The following is a 22,999-nucleotide window of genomic DNA, read 5'->3' as shown; positions in this document are numbered from 1 at the left end:
CTGGCAACTCTTTCGTAATTATGAACGGTTATAGAGGCAGCGTGGATCTGTATTTCTGCAGGGGGTTCCAAAGACTTGTTGAGGCACTACGCTGGGCAAAAGGTCTGGCACTATATTATGAGATAACCCATTAATTTTGTCGCCTTACTGCACTATGACCACCTAGTCCATATCGTTATTCCATTGCGTGAAGATTCGTTATAGTATCTGAGTCCATAGGGAGCGAATGCCTCTTGGTCAGTCCAGCAGATGCGGGCCACTCCGACAGCTAAGCAGCATGTCGAGCTCAGTTGGCATCTTTCAGTATTTGTGCACAGTTTTAAAAATTATGATTTCAGTTTATAGTGCAAGTTGCAGTTCATTTTTGCCCACAATATTCTTGATTTTTAAATTTGCAATTTTTGTCAGATTTTCCGCGGAACACGGGTGTTCTGCGGGAAGTGAATGAGTGTCCCGGGAAAAATGCTGTTTTCTCGGCGTTTTTTCTTATTTTTTATAACTGCATCATGATTTCTCTGTTATTAGCTAAGACGTAATACTTAGTAATCATTGAATAATGGAAGTTTCTCATCTTTTAATTTTTTTATTTATTTTATTAACTGCAAAAATAAACAAGATATTCCACACGAGTACCAGGACTCTCAGTGTTCCGTGACAGGAAAAGTTTCGGAACCCTGATCCAATAGGGAATGGTCGCGGGTGTCGAGCTAGTTAGAATGGGCTCGCGCCATTCAGTTCTATACTGAGGTTCCATTCCAATACAGTTCGAGAGCCTCTCCAATGTGGTTCGAATTTACGGTGAATACCAAGGGGGGGGGGGGCATAAATGGAAATTTGGATTGAGGAGGGAAGCGTGCTAGGGTAGTCTGTGCAGTTGTGCAGTGCCACTGTGTCAGGATGGAGTAGTGATTACTGCGTCTGCCTGGTAAGCAGGAGACGCGGATTAAAATCATAGACTTGGTACAAATTTTAATTTGTCGTTTCAGTCTACGTACACACATCACAGATGTTTGAGTCTTGGAAAGGACTCTGGAACCATTTACTTTCATTTGGTTAAAGTACTCATCCTGGATTTCAGGCAGGATCCTCGATTTCTTTCGATGATGAGGTTGTAGTCCATTAGAGTTGGAGAGCCTCTGTAATGTTATTCGAGTTTAGGGGGAGTACCAAGTGGGCTGAGGCACAACTGGGAATTGGGCTGAGGAGGGAGGTTTGCTAGGGGAGTCCATGCAGTTGTGCAGAGACACTGTGGCAGGATTGCATTGCATTGCACTTGCCAGGTGACCAGGAGACCCAGTTTGGAATCACAGCCTTGGTATAAATTTTCATTCGTTGGTTCAGTTTACATGTACACACATCGTCATAAGATTGGATGCGACATAAGAGAGATATATAGGTGAGTCCTATTAGTAGTTTCAGTCGTATTCGGGCTTGGTATTGGAATGCCCTCTATGTTAGTTTTCTACCCAGACAGAATCTTTTTACTGATTTGGTTGCAGAGGAACAGTTGAAAATATGGGTGACGGAAACGAAGAGTGGTTCCAGCAAAGGTATTGGCTTGGATTTTCTGCAGATTTACTGGAAATTTCCATGTGTTACACCACTCAACCAGGAGAAGCTTGTGTCGTTGGAGAAACGAATGAGATAGTTGGAGGGTGTAGTGGGTAGGCAAGCAGTGCTGTCAACACGTTGCAGGAGATAGATAAAGGGGCGGGAGGGGAGTAGGTTTGGGAGTTTGTGGGATGTGGAGGATGTGAAGGGGAAGGGATTGGACGGTTCCTTGAGGCACACTTACTGTAGGGTGAAACATGCGGATGCTGGAGTGTTTCTTAGTAACATGTATAGGACTGATGAAGGAAGGATGCTATAACGTAGACCTAGTCAAGTGGGTAAGTATAGGTTTGTAGCTTGAATAGCAGTTCAGGGTGCTGTATTCTGTCAAAGGCGTTTCGTATACGACTATGGTTATACCTTAATGGTCACAGGCGACCGTCGAATTATCAAAGTTGGGCTCATGGGCAATAACGAAAATGTATTGCAGTTAGGAGGCGAAGTAGTTAGCTTTGGTGTGGATATGTGGGAGTGGTGTTTTAACCCGAAAGTTTATGGAAAGCTTTCCAGCACTTCGTAGAGTTTGCAGATGTTTCGTTTAACATATTGCGTATCACGTACAAGTCCAAACGTCGTTTACCTGGTAAACAACAGTGAACATATCGCTGGAGGTGTCGGCGGCGCCTGAGCGCGTCTCAGTCACAACTATGAAAAAATTTTCTGCAAAGACGATGGGGTTCTTGGAATAGAGCAAGAGCGCATAAGGAGGAGCTGGATGGTCATAATAGACAGTTCGAAGCAGTATAAGGTTGGCAATTGCATTTGCGATGATGTGTAGTAGGAATTCAGCATCTTGCTGGATGTCCTCAGGACTCTGAGATGGGAATCGTGGTCGCCGATAAGGGTATGGATTTGTGTATGATATGCATTCCAGTCTGGGCAGGAGTAGTCCTGGATTTGTCAGGGTGGATGACTGGATCTGGTTTGCTAAATCGTACGATATCTGGAGATGGACAGATAGCTGTTCACTCCCAGTTGGGTGTTTTATTTTGTAAGGCTAGGAGCTTTCCATTATTACTATTTGCACGTCTTATGTAGATTTTAAGTATGGATCTAATTCCATATGTTGTATATCAGTATATGTTTTATTATCAGACGCTCAGTTTGCTACGTGAAGTAATTTTAAGTAATGACTCTGCACACTGCATTTTAACTATTAAATTTACTGTATTGATTATTCATGTAATCTAGCTACAGAGGCCTCTTCTGGCCTCAGTTGTTTGTACAAGTACCAGAAGCATCTAGGTCATCACCAGCTCTTATTCTCTACCTAGATGCATAATTTTGATGTTGAAACCTACATCAGAATATTTTATGGCATGTATGGTATTCATACTGTTAATCATGTAAATGTTTTTTAATTTTCATATGTGTCACCAGGCCTGTTATAGATTTTGCTTCAACTAATTTAACTTAATTGCTTACACTACTGTTTTTTGCTTGTAACAGATCTGAAGATGGCAGTAGCTGAAACCGGCAATAGTGAATTGTAAAAATCTGTGTGACCAAGACGGACCTTTACAAATAAAGTGTCAAGATATGATCAATGACTCATTTTGAGACTTTATGTCTTCCATTGATGAATGTTCAATAACAAATAACAGCTAGTGGTACGGTTTGAAACGGCATGCCAGTGTGCCAGTGACGCTAGCCACATCACTACGGTGATAGTACCAAAACAAGCGCCAGTAATTAATATGGTGCATTATCGGTCTATTTGTATCTACTTCTATTGACTTCTACTGTGGTGCATCTCTATAAGTTAATGGAATCACTAATGGCACCAGGGTTAGTATTTGTGTCACACCGGCTGTGAGCAACGATGTGGAAATCATGGGCATTGAGAATATTCACAAAACGACGCTACTGCTGAGTTTGGATTGTGTCTGCGTTTATAGGATTAGCATAGGAAGGCAGGTTAGAGTTAAATGCTCCTTTGACAACGGAGAGAAGCACCAGCTCTGGTTAGAAAAGGATGGGGCAGAAAATCGCTAATGACCTTTTCGTAGGAACTATCCCAGCATTCGCCTTAAGAGACTTTACAAAATAATGGAAAATCTAATTCTGGATGGCCGTCAGTAATTGGGACCGTCGTCCTTCCGAAGCGATTCCAGTATGCTAAGGAGTGAGCAGCCTCGCTCAGCGCGGGTTCAGAGCGGCAGCGATTATATGCTTTTCAAACTGAAGTTATCATATTGCTATACATAAAGCAAAGTTCAGACTACGGTCTTACAAGGTGTCACTCTCGTAAAATGACGGAATATGACTATTTCTTACTTTTAATTACGAGAGATTTGAAAATGACATACAAATGTCCTTGACAATCACACTTAGTCCAAATTAACTAATCACACCATTATATAAACATCACATTACAGCCTGCTACAGACCATGTTTACGTTTATTAGACAAACGGTGTCAGTCTATTATCTGACATATGCGGGAGTCACGCATACGATGGCTATTTGTAAATTGATCTCCGATCGTCAATTAGAAATAGTTACTTATAGCTTCAAGTCGCTTGCGGGGTTGAAAATGTTTACTTCTGAGTTGATGTCGCGTCATTCAGCTCTCCGTAGTGTTCGTCAGTGTGTAAGTAGCAAGTAAAATGGACGGAGTTATTGCGAGATACTTTGTGCCACGTGCTTGCTGCATGCAGAAGGAGTCAATACCATCGACATTCACAATCAGTTGTGGCATGTGTACAGGGATGGCGTTGTGAATGTTTATGTGGTGAGTGAATGGTGCAGATTAATTCAAGGCTCGTTCCACGTATGTTAATGATGCAATTTGGTGAAGAAGGTATTCGGGTGTGGGTGGTGAACGTCTGCGGAAACTGTGCGTACGAAACGCCGTTTCACAATTTCCGAACTTTCTGAACAGTTTTTGTATACAGTGGGTACCAAGACGCCTAAACTATCTTCACAAAACTGAAGGAAAGGGCTTAGGCTTGGCATTCCTTCAGTGTTACAGTGAAGGGGGTGACGAGTTTGTGAATAGGATTGGGAACCGGGACGAGACATGGGTGCAGATGGGAGCTCTGAAACTGGTAACAGTCCAAACAGTGGATTCACACTCATTCTACCAATAGGTCCATACAATGTATTTCAGGCAGTATGTGAATGAACAGGCATGCCTGAGCAGAAATGGGGGAAAGAGGAGATGGACAAAGAGAGGGGAAGAGGAGATGCATGCAATACGTGTGACATATGCTTACACAGGCGGAGCTCCAGGTAAACATACAGTACATACATAAATACACACATCAAAAAAAGTTTTGCATCACCCCGGTTCCCAGAACTTCTGAAGATAGACGTTGACTGTGGATATTATATCACAGACACAGTCCCTTTGACTGTCACTAAACCCGTCCAAAGATGCAAAACAACAATGCTTGAGCAGCTCCTATTAGACAGAGGGGGTCCGACAACCGATCAGTTCCAGTCATTCCACCAGGAAGGAGATACACGCTTCGAAGGTGAATACCGCGGTACGATCGCGTCCGCATTGTTAATTTGTGCCATGAAGGGTTCTCAACAAGGGAAGTGTCCAGGTGTCTCTGAGTGAACCAAAGCGATGTTGTTCCCACATGGAGGAGGTACAGAGAGACAGGAACTGTCGATGACATGCCTCGCTCAGGCCGCCCAAGGGCTACGACTGCTACCTACGGATTATGTCTCGGAGGAACCCTGACAGCAACGCCAGGATGTTGAATAATGATTTTCGTGCAGCCACAGGGCGTCGTGTTACGACTCAAACTGTGCACATTAGGCTGCATGATGCGCAACTTCACTCCCGACATCCATGGCGGGGTCCATCATTGCAACCACGACACCATGCAGCGCGGTAGAGATGGGCCCAACAACACTCCGAATGGACCGATCAGGATTGGCATAACGTTCTCTTCACCGACGAGTGTCGCATATGCCTTCAACCGGACAATAGTCAGAGACGTGTTTGGAGACAACCCAGTCAGGCTGAACACCTTAGACACAGCGAGTGCAGCAAGGTGGAGTTTCCCTGCTGTTTTGGGGTGACATTATGTGGGGCCGACGTACGCCGCTGGTGGTCATGGAAGGCGCCGTAATGGCTGTACGATAAGTGAATGCCATCCTCCGACCGATAGTGCAACCATAATCGGCAACATATTGGCGAGACGTTCATCTTCATGGACGACAATTCTTGCCCCCATCGTGCACATCAGGATAACGACGTATCATCGTTCGACTAGAGTGGCGAGCTTGTTCTCCAGACATGAACCCTGTCGAACACTCCTGGGATAGTTGAAAAGGGCTGTTTATGGACGACGTGACCCCCCAACTATTCTGAGGGGACAATCTGAACCAACAGTGCCTTGATGAACTTGTGGCTAGGATGCCACGACGAATACAGGCGTGCATCAACGCTTGAGGGCGTGCCACTGGGTATTAGAGGTACCGGTGTGTTCAGCAATCTGAACTATCACTCTTAAGGTCTCGCTGTATGGTGGTACAAGAGGCCATGTGTGGTTTTCATGAGCAATGAAAAGGATGGAAAGGATGTTTATGTTGAACTCTATTCCAGTATTCTGTACAGGTTCCGGAACTCTTGGAACCAAGGCGAAGCGGAACATTTTTTATGTATGTAATTAACCAAAAAATAGAATAAAAGTCGTTGCGAAACTTCACACACACACAATACTAAAAAGCAACAAAAATCATTTAAATAAATTTTTAAATTAACGTGTTTTTAAATCGGACTTAAAAAGTTCCAAATAATTTATTTAAGCCCCACACAAATTTCTAACCCCATACAAATGGTTCTGAAAATTTGTGCTTCGAAATTTTAACAGCTATAACAAGAGTTGTAAGTTTTATAACGAAAAACGTGGGGCGCATGCAATACTAATAGTTGGGAAGTGAACTAATAAGTATCAAGTATGTAATGCATGCGCCCCATGTTTTGAATTACAAGTCTTCCAACTATTGTCATAGTCATTAAAAATTAACAAGCATAAATTGTTATGGCTGGCTGTATGGGGCTATGAATCTGTATGGCGCTAGAAGAAATTATTTTTTTTGTTTTTTATCCAGATTTAAAAACGTATTACATAAAAATATATTTTTCTTTAAACAATTATTTCTTTTTTAATGGTGTCGGTAGTTAGTTTATGAGCAGCCTTCACATATGTTACTCCTATTTATGTCAGATAATAAACTTACGTCTCACTTGTAAAAGTATGAGCACATGATAACAACACCTCAACCGTAAAACTAGTTATGAATAAATCAATAAGGTGAATAATAAATTAGCAAGCACCATCTGGATCATTTCGTTTACTATCGACTACCGCTTCCATACTGCACTGCAGACCATCCTTAGGTACGGGGGCGCGAAGTGCAGTTCGTGAACAGAGATCTCTGTTTCCTACGACATGGCGTCAATTAATAAAATAAAGTAAAGCGGAAGAGTTAATTCAGGAAGTGTTATCAGCTAAGTAACCTCAGCATAATTGTTTCTACAGACGTAAGCGAGTTGTAAAACGTATTACATTAGTTTTTATCGTGAAGTAACTTAGAAACTATTTAAGTGTAATGTATCAAGGAAACCGCAGATTTTTCCAGTTTACAAGGGCCGATAACTACTTACTCGATGAAAGGCACGCGCTCATTAAGTCTCTTCTTCTTCGCTGTGTCGAAGTCACAGTCGTTACCGATGAGCCAGACCATTTCCTGGGTCCAGGTAGTACCTAAACAGAGAAGAATTATGATTCAGTGACAGCCGCTGAAACCGGAATCGTAAGTGTACTACTGACGAACGCAACAGATGTAGAATTTCATGTACTACGCAGTATTGTAGTTCGTCGCAATGTTCACGTAACAAAGACATGACATTTTAAAACGTTAGAAACTGACGTTGTTGTTCTGAGATTAACATTATGATGATATCGATAGAGCAACTGAAAAAGAAACACAAGAGAAAAAATTTAACGATCTTCTGCCACTGCAGTTTGATATATTCACTTAACTAGATAGTGAACACTAGCATCTAAGATACCTATTTACTAACATAGGTTACTCAGTCTCCATTTACTGACGCGAACAACTAGTAATGTGTTAGGACTAGTGGGGGGTCAGTGTTATCAAATAACATATGTAAGTAAATAGATATCTTACAATCCAGCGTTCCGAAACTATCGGAGTCAATACATTAATGAACGAATAAATTAATATACGACCGCAAATTACAACAATTCTTACACTTCGTTGCTGGGGAACCTTCCTGCAGTTGATCTATATGACAGGTCTCACATGTGACCATGCGGTCGAAACAATCCTAAGTCTGGTCGATTATTAGAAAAGCTTGTCAAAGAAAGAAACAAAGATGAAAGTCAACACAAACAATTATCGATAAATGATGTCAGATATTTTTCCTTATACATCTTATAATTAAGTCTCTTCGTCGTTTAAGATAATGATCGAAGCAGGAGAAATGAACTAAAATTTGTGCTGCGGCCGGGACTCGATAATGTAAGGAAAAATAAGCTGAAGATATGAACTGAAGTTTATGTTGGGGAGGGCAATCGACTTGAGTAGTTCGTGCAGCATTGTTGACCACTGTGTTGTAGTGGTGTAATGGTTAGCATTTATGCCTAGCAAACAAGGCGAGCCGGGTTCGAATGGTGGACGCAACACAGAATTTAATTCATTTCTTCTGCTCCAATATTTATTTCCATTTCCAGGAATCAAAATTATGAATGGTACGTTTAGAGTGGAACATAAAGCGGTTATAAATAGACCGCTAATGCACCATATTAATTACTGGCGCTTGTTTTGGTACTATCACCGTAGTGATGTGGCTAGCGTCACTGGCACACTGGCATGCCGTTTCAAACCGTACCATTAGCTGTTATTTGTTATTGAATATTCATCAATGGAAGACATAAAGTCTCAAAATGAGTCATTGATCATATTGTGACAATTTATTTGTAAAGGTCCGTCTTGGTCACACAAATTTTTACAATTCACTAAAGCCGGTTTTAGCTACTGCCATCTTCAGATCTGTTACAAACAAAAAACAGTAGTGTAAGCAGTTAAGTTAAATTAGTTGAAGCAAAATCTATAACAGGCCTGGTGACGCATATGAAAATTAAAAAACATTTACATGATTAACAGTATGAATACCATACATGCCATAAAATATTCTGATGTAGGTTTCAACATCAAAATTATGCATCTAGGTAGAGAATAAGTGCTGGTGATGACCTAGATGCTTCTGGTACTTGTACAAACAACTGAGGCCAGAAGAGGCCTCTGTAGCTAGATTACATGAATAATCAATACAGTAAATTTAATAGTTAAAACGCAGTGTGCGCAGTCATTACTGAAAATTACTTCACGTAGCAAATTGAGCGTCTGATAATAAAACATATACTGATATACAACATATGGAATTAGATCTATACTTAAAATCTACATAAGACGTGCAAATAGTAATAATGGAAAGCTCCTAGCCTTACAAAATAAAACACCCAATTGTGTACAAGCCAGTATAATAAGTTCAGACATACAATAACATCTATAAATCGATACCTTCCACCATGAGAAAACAATTAAACTGTAACCGTAAGTGTAGGGTGATTTAAGAATTAATTAACGACTGTTAAAGAGTCGATAGTCGATGAGACATTGGGAGCGGAATCTCAGTGGCGCCGCCCCGTGACTCTCCTGTATGCACTTCTCGTTTCCCTCTGGTGGAGGTTGCGGAAGAAGGGCCGCCTCCTCGCCGCTGGTGGTCGGCGCACACAACCGCACGCTAAGCTACTGCGGCGCTCGACGCTGCTCAGACTAGTAGGTTTCTGAATACAGCAAAATAAGCATCAGGTTAAACTCATTCTTTTCATCAAGCAGTAAGTCCGGTTGCCGTTTTCTGTGTAAATAAATCTCCATTTCCTCAAGTAGGTTCCATTCAAAATGGTTCAAATGGCTTTGAGCACTAATGGACTTAACATCTGAGGTCATCAGTCCCCTAGACTTACAACTACTTAAGCCTAACTAAACTGAGGACAGCAAACACATCCATGCCCGAAGCAGGATTCGAACCTTCGACCATAGCAGCATCGCGATTCCGGACTGAAGCGCCTAGAATCGCTCGGCCACAGCGGCCGGCGTAGGTTTCGTAATTGTCACAGTACTGGCAGTATAAGTTTTTGGATCCTAGGTTAACTAAGAGCCATGGACGCCATAAGATTAGCATATTGCTGACAACGGCTACTGACACGATTGTAAATGTGAAATCCTGTTACCCGAAGAAGCATAAGTGAACATACTTCAGAGCGATGATGAACAGGATGCCAGAACTACCACTCACCACTAATGACGAAGTGGAAGAAGTAAATGTGATTAGAGAAGTAACCGGGACAAACGGGTATAAGGACCGTGATGTAATGAACCTTCACAATAATCTAAAATTGAAAATGTGTGACAAGAAGAAGAAAATAGATTCAGAGGTTAACAAGTTTGTTGCTACGTAATACAATGGTGCACTGAGCGACAGAATTACACAAGCTTTCAGAAAAACGAAAGTAAAAATTAGACCTGAAACGAAAGGTACCATTGGTTATAGACCACGCCACAAAACTGGCAACAACAGCAACAAATATTTAGAGTAAGATCAACTGTGAAAAGTGTGACAAGTTTCATATCGGTCAGACGGAAAGAAATTTCAAAATTCGTTTTTAGAGATCATAAACGTAGCCACAACAAGAGCTCTTTCGATACACATTTGGATAAAGAAAAGCATGGGAAGCAAACATAGAAGACAATATGGGAGTGTCGCATAGGGCACCAAAGGGACCATTACTGAACCTACTCGTGAAAATGGAGATATATGTACACAGAAAGCGGCAAACGGAATTACTGCTGACTGAACAGAATGAGTTGAACATGAATCCTTATTTTGATGTATTCAGAAACTCAGTTCGGGTAGCTTCCAGCGCCTCGGCAGCTTGACGTGCGGCGAAGAGACTGGGCCTTCTTCCGCAACCTCCCCCACAGAAGAACAAGAACTGGATACAGAGAAGCCACGAGGAGGCGCCATTGAGGTCTCACTCCGGATGGATTACTGACTAGTGAATTTTTAATTATCACTGTTTCGTTGATTACCATACACTTACCCTTCTGGTTTAACTATTTCGTTATGTTCAAAGGTTTCGATTTATAGATGTGGTTATATGTTTGAACTTTTTATACTGGCTTTACTTTGCCGGCTAGGAATTTCCCATAATTACTATTTGAACCTCTTATGTTGATTTTAAGTACGGATCTAATTCCGTATATTGTATATCAGTGTATGTTTCATTGTCAGATGCTCATTTTGCATGTGAAGTAACTTTAATTAATGATTTAGCCTACTGCATTTTAACTATTAAATTTACGATGTTGGTTAATCAAAAATCCGCCCTCTGCTGGCTTCAGCTATCTATGTATAAACGCCAAATGCTTCCAGGTCTTCACCAGCACCTCGTACTATATAGCTACATGTACAATTTTGACGTTGACACATACACCAGAATATTTTATAGTATGTATGGCTAGTATGCAAGGCTGTTAATCATGTAGATATTTTTATTATTCTTATGTGTCGCCAGACCTGTTATAGGTTTTCCTTCAGCTAATGTAACTTAGTTGGTTACACCATTATTTTTTGTGTGTAATAGTTCTGAATATGGGAGTAGCTGAAATAGGTTGTTGTTGTTGTGATCCTCAGTCCAGAGACTGGTTTGATGCAGCTCTCCATGCTACTCTATCTTGTGAAAACTTCTTCATCTCCCAGTACCCACTGCAACCTACATCCTTCTGAATCTATTTAGTGTATTCATCTCTTGGTCTCCCTCTACGATTTTTACCCTCCACGCTGCCCTCCAATACTAAATTGGTGATCCCTTGATGCCTCAGAATGTGCCCAACCAACCAATCCCTTCTTCTACTCAAATTGTGCCACAAATTTCTCTTCTCTCCAATTCTGTTCAATACCTCCTCATTTGTTATGTGATCTACCCATCTAATCTTCAGCATTCTGAAATAGGTAACAGCCAGTAAAAGTTTGTGTCCGCCCCCGGTTGATGAATGGTCGCCGGCACGGTAGCTCAGCGTGTTCGGTCAGAGAGATGGTTAGCCTCCGTAATAAAAAACTGAGTGTAAGGATCAACAAACGAACTTTGGCGTCAAATTGAAAGATCAGCACCCGGCGAACGGCGTGCCCGACGGGGGGCCCAAGCCATACAATTAAATAAAAAAAAATAGTAACAATTTGTTTGATCAAGACGAACCTTTTATTATAAAAATAATATTAGAGGACGATTCTCAAAAATCTTATGTTTGTAATGTGTCAATATCGTGAAATATTCTATGTTTGAATAAATAGCAGCATTCTGACATATTCGATGTTTGTATAAATATCAGCACTCTTCGTCCAAGAGTCCAACTCTGTTCTGGCTGCGCGTTGGTGTCAATCATAAACGTCATTTCAGTGCTAAGTGTTGTAGTTCATTGACGACATTGTTTTCGTATTTCGACTCAGTTGTGGTTCCAGAGTGACTCTGGTTGTTGGAAGCGGGTCCTTTGGTGTGTACTTCTAAGCGTCTGCGTCATGGTGGCTCCAATTACGCAACGTAAAAGTCTTCGCCCACAAGGACAGGAAGTGGAATAGAAACAGTACGCGTTTCCTAAGATCCGTTTACTCCAAAGGCAGATGGACTCCTAAGCAGGAGTAAGTCAGATGCATATCAGGCGTCCATCAGTGTTTCCCAGAGACGCGTTCAGGAATCGATGAAATCGCTGAAAGAATTCGGTCTGGTCGCCAAATACAACTGGTGGATGAAAAGATGTGTCTGGAAAACGTATAATTTTACGTGGACGGCGCAGCGCAGCAGTGGTTCGAGAACAAGGAAGAGAAGCTCAGTAGCTGGAAAAATTATAGGTGTAACTGCAGAAAATATTTGGTGATAGTCAGTAGCAAATCCGCTTAGAGGATGAACTATTGAAGGACAAAGCCCAACGCCATGAAAAAGCGAAACAGTAATAGACAAGACACAGAAGGTCTAGGCCTTAAGCCGTACTGTGAAACCAAACATGACAAAAAGTGACAAAATGTCACACTGGAAGGGGTTTTCGTTCAATACAATGATGATAAGGGGCACTAGGCGGGTCAGCCAAATGTCGGTGGGGTTTTAACAAGAATGCTTTTACTTGTTCACTTTCCCTACTGGATCGGGTCGTTGGGTCTGGCTGAAGGCCTGTTATGAGACCCAACCTGCTAATTAAAACTGCCCCTTCACTAATTTTCATTAATATTTAATAACTAAATAGTGTTCAGGGAACTGATCACTACTAAACAAACAAGGATAGCATTGAACACATTTATTGAACAACAATCTTCCTAACATCAAACTGAACTATGACATACACTTATAAGTTATAAAATAAAGCTAGTAATGGCAATGGCCCTTAAATTCCAAAACTAACTTTTAAGGAAGGATAACGCATCTGTACTTGTTATTTTCTACTCCATCCCCTTGTCAGACGGCATAAAATACGTCAGACAAACCTACTGCAATTAACAAATTCTCAATAAGAGCGTGGCTGGAAAACTGAGCTCTGGTAATCACAGGCGTGCGTAATATCGGATTAAATGCCGAAGCTGAGCATCACGTCACCAAATGCAGCGTCGTGAACAGGGCAGCAAGCTGCCGATGGCGTCTCCGTCTTCGAGGAGCCTCAACTGTAACAAAAATGGATTTATTTTCGCGAACAGGCTTCCTGTTCGTAAACTGCTATTCAAAAGCTGATTCTGCTTTCTTTCCAATCTTAAGACGGGACTCCCCAGCCAAAAGGCGGAATCCATTAACGTCTTTAATAAAGTGTGGCTCAAGGAAATTGCTCTGCTCCTGTATGCTTCCTGTGAGACAGTATTCCCAACCGTAATTAGCGGAATCAGCCTGTCTCTAACAGTGAAACATGACGTTACACCTAACTGAATACTAGTTTCAGTTGCAGCTGGCAGACTTATTTAAAGTTCTGCACAGCACACCGAAAAGAATTTACTCTCCTACAGCAGAGCCGAAAGCACGACGTCCGCTCGCTACAGGAGCTAAGACGCTTCTCCCCTGATAACAGCTCCAAAAGCTTCCCTCTGCAAAAATCAGCACCCCCACGCTATTTTTCGAACTGGCCAATCCCGTGGCTCTAGACCAGCACAGTTCTCTCCCACTGTTATTTCCTGACTTCTTCCAGCCAATTAAAACATTCTGCGCCTTCCTGCGCCTAGAATGATCTGGAACAAACTGTAACTCCGTTGAAAATTGAAACCGCCAATCGTGTCTCTCTGTTCGCCCTCGCGCGGAAAAAGGTCATTGCACTAGTTTAACCGCGTTCCTTAGAAGCCGCAGAAAACGTTAAGATTCGTGGGAAGGCTCCCTTAGGCACCAGCTCATCTCGACATAGTGGCGTCGGCGTAACGTCCAGCGCCAATGAGGCGCCGTCCCTCGAAGCCCTGCCTCTGTTGTCTGCGCAAATGGGTGCCTACCTGCTCCGGCGGCGCGTCTCCCGCAGTGGGACGCTTTCCCATGCCGACTCGTAATAGTCGGTTGTAAACTTCTGAACCCCTCTGCCCTGCCTTTGAGCAGTGCCGCTCGTCCGCTCCAGCCAAACTCCGTGAAAATATCACCTGAACCCCGACTTCATGCAACATGAGAATTTCTTAAAGTTAATACGCGTCTTATGCCGTCTGATACTTCCTATATTAATGTCAATAGACTGATTGCCTGATAAATAACATAATAACCGATATCTAACTTGTCTTTGCAACAATTATAATATTACAGTAAGGTGCAAAATACTGCTACCTTACAACACTCTATGAAAGGAGTCGCAGAAGACATGTACCAAGATCTTCTTGTAAATGGTGTCACATCAACAGAGGAAATCGTCAAGTGGCGCCAGAGAATCGAAGAAATGCAACAAGAGAAAAGCAGGTATCATTGACTGCCAAATGTGGCCCCTGTGGCAGTTGCGAAAGACCAGTATGAGTCTGCCTGTCTCGTACGCCAGAGACTAAGAGAAAAGATACAGAGGTGTACAGCAGCAGTTAATGTCGACCGTATGCGTCAAGAGGTAACAGAGAACGTCGAGAAGCGGTTTATCTATCTGTGACGTCAGTCTCCATCACTTGTAGACCGCACCACGAAATACAGACTTGGCCTACTATCAAACGTGAACTCAGCATCACACCAACGCAGATACAGGCAACTCTTCCGCCAAGCGCATCGTCCCGCAGAAAAACTGACGTTTGGAGGACAGAGAACAACACGCCGTTACGTTTTTTCTGAGGACGCACTGGACACGTTGCACTCTATTGCAGAGACAGAATATCAGTATACGACGACCATAACCTGCAAGATGTTCAAATGGTTCAAATGGCTCTGAGCACTGTCGGACTTAACTTCTGAGGTCTTCAGCCCCATAGAACTTAGAACTACTTAAACCTAACTAACCTAAGGCCATCACACACATCCATGCCCGAGGCAGGATTCGAACCTGCGACCTTAGCGGTCGCGCAGTTCCACACTGAAGCGCCTAGAATCGCTTGGCCATTCTGGCCGGCCTGCAAGATGTAAACCACCACAAATGTCCTATTAACGCCCATAAAATGTTTACGATTACACTCGAGTTGTGGGACGAGATTCATCGCCATACCCTGGACGAGGTCTCCGTCTGACATGCCACAGCCTTTCCCCATCGCCGTATAGAGATACCATCCGCTCGCCTAGCTGCCATATTCGGGAAAACAAGGCTAGGCGACCGTCTATGGAGATGAGAGTGTAACTGGTATAAGTGCACATGCTTTATATGTGGTAACTTAATACGTACAGTCATGCTCAAAAATATCCGAACGACCTGAATTGCATTTCGCCTGATTCGCATTCAACCCACATAACGCAGATGTCTAGCAGGTCATCTAATTGCTCCTTGGTATTGACTATTGAAAATGGTTTCAACAAGTTCAAATGGCTGGTTCAAATGGCTCTGAGCACTATGGGACTTAACATCTGTGGTCATTAGTTCCCTAGAACTTAGAACTACTGAAACCTAACTAACCTGAGGTCTTCAGCCACCTAGAACTTAGAACTACTTAAACCTAACTAACCTAAGGCCATCACACACATCCATGCCCGAGGCAGGATTCGAACCTGCGACCTAGCAGTCGCGCGGTTCCGGACTGAGCGCCTCGAACCGCCAGACAACCGCGGCCGGCCGTTCCAACAAGTCACCACTAGAAAACACTGCTCTGTATCAAAATAACTCAATATGTAAAGTGAGGTAAGACTGTCCTTAAGGCTTGTAAGCTCACATTTATTACAATATATGACATACCTGAAATGTTACCACTCTCATTATTACGTCAGATAGGTAATGCACGTAGTAAGTTCGTCGTATTCATGATTTCCTCTTTAAAGTAACATACCGTACTTATTATTTAACACAAAATGACATTAAGAATTTAAGTTATTCACGAGCAGATAGTTGAGAAAATGTATGAACTTCAAATGACACGACGAATCGTCTCGTTCTGCATATGGATTCAAACTCAGGTCTTGCAGACTAAGCAAAGATTTCGTGACTGACGGAAACTAACAGTCATTCCTGATTAGGCATACAGAGAGTGATATACCTCGATTTTAGACAGTATCAGTTAGCAAATACCGACTTTAAATTACGTAACGCAAACATTTTTAACGGACGCGAATTCCTACCCAGCACCTATTGTCCCTGTTAATGAACTACGAGAGATGTTAAATATTGCTTCTTAACAAGTAACTTACTTGAAATGCCGTGAGGTAAAGCTTTGTGTAGGACATGCATTCGCACTCAGAACCTAATAAGATAGATATCGAAGCACAATCAACTGTGATGAATCGGATTTTCTCGGCAGTAGCTAGATGTTGTAACTGAAATGACGAGACGAAACATTAATTTTTTCCTTCCCAGGACTCCAACCCGGCGCCTATCGCTGTTATATTCTAGAGAAAACGAACGTTAAATATGGGTTTGTAGCACCAGCAGCGACATGTGTGCATGTTTGAACTAGAAATAATATGACGAAGAGTTCAGTGCGGACTGGGAATAGAGCTCCACACATATCGTTGTTGACTACACACAAAGAAACGTCAGCTACCGAATTTTTCACCACCAGCAGCTCAGAATTACATCTTGAACTCACTAGGAGTCAAAAACGTCAAATATCGTTAGTGCTGACAACGAATGAAAATACATTAAAATTCGAAATTATTATCCACCAAGAAATAGGTGTTCACATGCTAGAGCTTGATAATACATAATGAAATCTTTAGTGCCGGGCCAGGATTCGAACCCATTCGCGCGCAATATGTGGAGATGTTGAGGAATCTGGAGTTTTGAACAAACAACAAACTGTATCCGGGCTGTATTGTCGCGAAGGGATCAAATTCCGCGTTAAGGGCGGTCTGAGTTGCATTCCCAGTTCAGAACCAACTTTATCGACATACAGAAGGTCAGATAAGCGTCCTGTGAGCCTACATAGCGTTTGTTTCGTCACTAGAAATAAATAACTAGTATAAGAAAGGTTACTGGTGATAGAGTTTCTACATGTCGCCACTCCAGACTTTATTGCGGTTCAACCTAACGTCTGCTTGGTAGAGAAGGAATATCATTTTTAATGTGAATTTCAGACCACAATGCCATTATATCTTCTTCACTTGGTGTAGCCAGATGAAAATGGAATCTATCTCTCCTTATCTAAAATCATTGACCGAAGTTGGAATCGAACCCAAACCATAGATATATAAACCTATCATCAGCCCAACAGACCACCAAATCTTCTGCCCAGGGGGCTCATTTTTCTATCATAACGCCGTTGTACCACACTGGCTGAGAATTCTGACACACAAGTTCCCTGTATCAATTTGCAGCATTTTCAGTAAATTCATTTACTTGGTTGACCGAATCACCACGAAGTAGGTGCCTCGGCTACGCAGTGCATGCATTCATCTTTTTTTTGTAATCACCAAAATAAAATCACAAAAAAAACACAGAACTGCCAACAGTGTAGGATGCAGAAATTAAAATAGCAAGTGTTGCTTTCCACTTGAGCTACTCTATTGCGCTATCGGTTTGCTGAAAATGTCGTGCAGAGCAAAAGTAAAGGTATAACTGTTTGTCTCTCGTAAGTATTGACCTGGCGATATGCATTATCCCACAGCGCTGTCGAATGCAGAGGTTCTGGAGGAACTGTTGTTGAAGTCTGGAGCTGTTATAGCTATGTGTCAGGTAGTGGCATAATGGTATGTATCGCGCAGAGTAGATAAGCTTTCCCGACTTTGAGTACACTCACTGCTATATTTCTTAAAACGCAGTTCTGCTGTCTGCTAAAATTATCAATCTAATGGAACTTGTAACATAATTTCCTTCACTTCTCAATGCAAAATAGTCATATGTGGAAAAAAAGGGCTAACTTCTGCGACATTTTGTTCATTTCAGGTTTAGTAGACAGCCAGACAGTAGATGCATCTCGAAACTTTTATATTATGTATGGGTAGAGCGCATCGTGCCAAAATACTTAGGAAAAGTATTTTCTACTTTAGCTGTCGTTTGGTAGTGGCATTTTATTCTTCTTCAAACCTTGTTTGGCAGCTTTAACTCAGAACAAGTTTTCTACATGTATGTAATCAATAAACTGCATGTGCATTATCGGACTGTTATAGATGACATATGAGAATTAGCATGTATCGTTGATGATTAATTTCTCTCTCATGTTTACTATTGTCTTAACAACATTAAAGGAAACCTTACGTAAATTGTGAACTGTAATATAAAAAACGAAATAAAACTACCCACGATAACCTTACGACGAAAGTCTGTTTTAATAAAACTGAGTATCTGTACACAAGCGTGCCTCTATCGTCACGAATCGGTAAAAGACTACTCACTTAGATTTTGATTGGGTCTGTGTTTCATTGGTATGCTGTGTCATACTCAAGAGGTTTGCAAATGTGGCATTTCATAATAAAAAGTTATGTATTCCTAGAAACCCAAAATTTGCTTATCAGCAGCGGGAAGATGCGTTATCTGTTGTGCACCATTGTAAGTTTTTCACCATTGCACTATGAGCCGAAACTATTTTCTTGCGATTTCCTTATCAATGTTTGATCTGACTGCTTGTAGCTTTTTCACAGAAGGGATAAAAACGCTTCACTCAGTTAGACATGAACTGCAAACCATATCAGACGCCTTTTCACAGGTCAGCACGTTATCACAGACCGAGTGAAGAAGTATGTGTCTTAGTTTCCTCTTACGAGACCAATAGTGGCTAGAACTCGTAAACCGCTATTTGAAGGACGAGATTAGTTGCGATTTCCACGTGCCACGACTTTCCTGGACTGAAAACCGTAAATTTACAATCTTTTGTTACAGGTCAAGCGATAATAATTCAGATTATTCAATGGAAATGACAGGGAAAATCAAGTGAACTTTGAGTCTCAAATTCCGTGCACACCAGGAAGTAACTCGTCGATCACAGAGTTGCCAAACATACACTGCCTTGTTGCCAAATCTCAGTTTCAATACCAGCAGGAAGAACACGAACCGATGTGATCTTACAGCGGGCTGGGAAGTGACCATAGCTGGTGCCTCCAAGTCGCGGCTGCTATGGCCTGGAATACGTAATGCTTCTGATTCGCATTTCTGTAACTATGTTTATGGACTGGGGCGTAGTTACTAATAATACTCAGAACTGACTGCAAACTAGGCATCATAAATCAGTAACTCTCACAGTTGTTTTTATATTTCTTTCGCAAGTGTACTTGAAACTAAGAAATTCTTTCACAGACGTTTTCGTGCCTCGCCGATAGTCGAACACAACAAACAAATAAAAAAAAGAATGTGTGTGTGTGTGTGTGTGTGTGTGTGTGTGTGTGTGTGTGTGTGTGACAGAGAGAGAGAGAGAGAGAGATAAAAATCAAAAAGAATGAGTGAGAGGGAGAGTAAAAAATTGTAAAGAAATTGAATCATGGTATGTAAAGAAATCTTTCATTAAAATGACACGTTGCACATCATTACGAAATATCGTATTCATGATCTATGAAACAAGAATTAATCGAATGTAGTCTAATCTACCAGTAACCAAATCTAAACTTGAAAATAAAAGACGACAGTTTTTGTAATAAACCGGGACTTCTATCAAGACCCTTTCGTCCCGGTTAACTTACCACGAAAGATGTCTGATATACCTCTAATTTGAAGTAACAAAGTGTGCATGCATTTAAAGATGAAGTGCATGATGTGAAGTTCTGTGACGGAGATAGGAACCCAACACGTAATCGGATTGTTAACAAAGTAAAATCAAATGTTACGTATCGGTTTTTCTTACCAGCTGCTAGGTGCTTGACTCTAAAATAAGGATACAAACTTTTGTGCCCAAGCGACAATCGAACTGCACACCTACCGTGCATCCTACCTTAAGTGTCAGTTGCTTATTCACCAATAGTAAGATGTGTGCGTGTTTCACCAGAAATAACGACACCTATTGTGATTGTTGGCAACACATGAACAGACATTAAAAATGCACGTTAATTTTCACTAACAGGCCGGTGTGCACGTGATAGGGCTTGAAATGAAATTATGAATAATTTTGTACTGGATCAGGATTCGGACCCATGTACTTACCTTTGGAGGAGACCTAGAGATGACTGCAGTCTTGAGAAAAGGAACAAAATGATTGAACTTTACTGTTCCGAGAGATTCAGATCCTCGAAAGAGGAGATACGAATTCGAATCACAGTCCAGCACCAAATTTTTCAACGTCTCTAGTTCAATCAAGTACAAGTAAAGTATGAGCCCTGTTCCTTTAAATGGCTATCGGTTCATCAAATAAAACAAAATTTTCTAATTTAAGTAAGTTTACTGGCGACTGTATTGCTGTTTATCACGACTTCCGCTATGCCATTTCCCAACGTAAACCGGCTCTTCCCTGTTGGTAATGAAGGAACGTGATGTTTATTGCGGATTCTGAATTATAACGTCTTTCTCTTTATGTAACCGGGGGTGAAGTAAATCTGTTTTTGTCTCTTAAAACTAAATGCCTGAACCCATGCATTGCACCAGTGATAGTTCGTTCCGCCAGACCATTGTGGCCACATTTCCCAGCCCCAGGAGTGTGCTGTAACAGGTGATGTGCTTAGCTTACAAAATTAGTCACGATGAAAAAACGCGAGACTATTAAATGGTTAAGTTGAAGCAAGCTTCTGAAGCGGAGGTTATGCTATTCTCATGTCAGCAGTATGTAAAGACTCTTCTAGGCATCAAAGGCTCGATTTGAAGCCATTTTGAAATTTTCACAAATTGAGCATACTTCTTAATTCGAGAGAACCCACTGGGAAGTGTGAAGTTACCTGATAATTCGGTTATTATCGTCATTATTACTATCATTTTCTTCATACCGCTACTGGAACACTGTACTTGAAGATCATTTTATGCCTTTTGGTCATTATAGAAGTAGTTTCCCAAGAAAAGGTTCTTTCCCTGTCTACGGAATCCTTTTCATGTTAATATCAAATGTAAGTAATAACTCGTAGATTACATTAAAACTAAAGTAATTGATGAAGACGTTACTTGATAACAAAAATGCGCTGCCTTTCTTCATTTACTTGCTGCCAAACCAAAAAACAAGAGATCTTACTGTCTTCCGATATACGTCGCTATCAGTTCTTCCAAACGATTTGGTGGACATGACCCGTTTCAAGTTGTGTATGACAGACAATGTTTTAGAAAATCAATTGTTTTCCTTTGCACTGAACAGAAAGATTTTCATTCTAAGCTATCCAAGTACAAAATTTTCGCAATATTAGTTCAAATTTAATATTCGCTTCTATAATGTAGGAAAGTATTTCACAGTTGCAAAACTCGCAGCCGACTCATTGACCTTACGCTTAGTCGCTGACCATAAATTCTAGCTCAGAGTGACACCAGATTAAGTAACCTAATGTAGCGAAGACTGTTTGCTAGTGCTCTTTCTCACCGGAAAATAGGCAATTCACTCATTGGGCTCCATAAGTACACTGTAACAATAATTTCTGTGTGTATGCAATGCATACGGATTAGAATGTAGTGGTGCTTTCTCTTCCACTGCTGTATACTTAATGCCTGACCTAAACAGGCCTTTTATCATTACAGGTCCTGGGCGGTGCAACATAATACTGACAACGGTAATGCACTTATACTGACAACCTGACTGTTCGTTTCAACTGATTTTGTAATAATTTAAATAAAACGATATGACCTTCAAGTGGGAGACATTTCGTTCCCCTTTTCCTTCTGTGAAATTTGTCAGTAAGCTTTTTGCCTTCCAACCTGTGAAATGAGGTAGAGTACCGCCGGTAAATGATTCACAAACCACGATTTAGTGCCGTTAAGACGATTTATTTAAACGGTACAAGACTGCACATAGGTGCAATCGATTTCGAGGTGCAAAGTGTTTGTTATCTTACTTTTGTGACAGGTGGGAATAAGTGATTTCCAAAGACTTTTTATTGTACTGAAATAATCTTTTGTCTCGAAGTAACAAGGTAAGTGTTTTATTAGTATCTATTTCGTAGGAAACTGTAATCGTGATGGAAGATTACACAGCTGAATGTTTGACACAACTGGTAGGAGAAAACGCTGCATATTAACCAAACCCCGCACTTCCTCTCCGTATCCTCCTATGACACGATCACGGGGTTCTCCTCGCATACCGCTACAGAGCTGTTCCTAGCACAGCTGAGAATTGGCAACATCGTCACAAACATTAGGCAACACTGTGACAGGGCAATCACTTCCGCGTATGATACTGTACTGACTCGCTAAATTCACTTGATATTCCTTTTCCATTTGAATGACTCATGCTATATAATCCTCATGTAAACTAAGACACTGAAACAGAAAATTCAGTTTTTTGCCTAAAGAAACGCTATTCTTTTTATCATCTTTCACGTTGCGTTATGAGGCTGAGCGACCAATACCATGATGAGAGCGGGGTACAGGCAGCAGTGTGTCCGTAGCCCGGTGGTACCACCCGCTTCTCGGGTCAGAACCGTTCAATCAGTAGTCAGTCCTAACCGTGGTAGGGGTCAGCGTGGGCGAGCTTTTTTTTCTGATATATTTTATGGAGCTGTAAATTTCCAGAAAAAATTCTGTATCGAAATTGGAAGAAAAACCTTTACACTTCAAGTTCTCTTGGTAGTTCGACTCAGTAAGTTGTGTTAATGGTCATAGAAATTGGCTTTGTAACTGCCAAGCTGCTTCGCAATACTAGCGTCTCTGAAGAAATTCGAATCGAC

At 41.5% G+C, this 22,999-nt stretch overlaps 1 protein-coding gene across 3 annotated transcripts in view; it reads right to left on the bottom strand.

The window, feature by feature from the left end:
* LOC126474143 (luciferin sulfotransferase-like) overlaps window positions 1–22,999 on the bottom strand; it is a 757,275-nt gene that overhangs the window by 249,313 nt on the left and 484,963 nt on the right. For all 3 annotated transcript variants that reach the window (XM_050101593.1, XM_050101591.1, XM_050101592.1), the window contains one exon: window positions 7,240–7,339. In XM_050101593.1, coding sequence (XP_049957550.1) covers window positions 7,240–7,339 — 100 coding nt within the window. The remainder of the gene's footprint in view (window positions 1–7,239; window positions 7,340–22,999) is intronic.

The sequence above is a fragment of the Schistocerca serialis genome, chromosome 4 (assembly GCF_023864345.2).
Source record: "Schistocerca serialis cubense isolate TAMUIC-IGC-003099 chromosome 4, iqSchSeri2.2, whole genome shotgun sequence".
Lineage (NCBI taxonomy): Eukaryota > Metazoa > Arthropoda > Insecta > Orthoptera > Acrididae > Schistocerca > Schistocerca serialis.
This window is presented reverse-complemented; position numbering and strand designations above follow the sequence as displayed.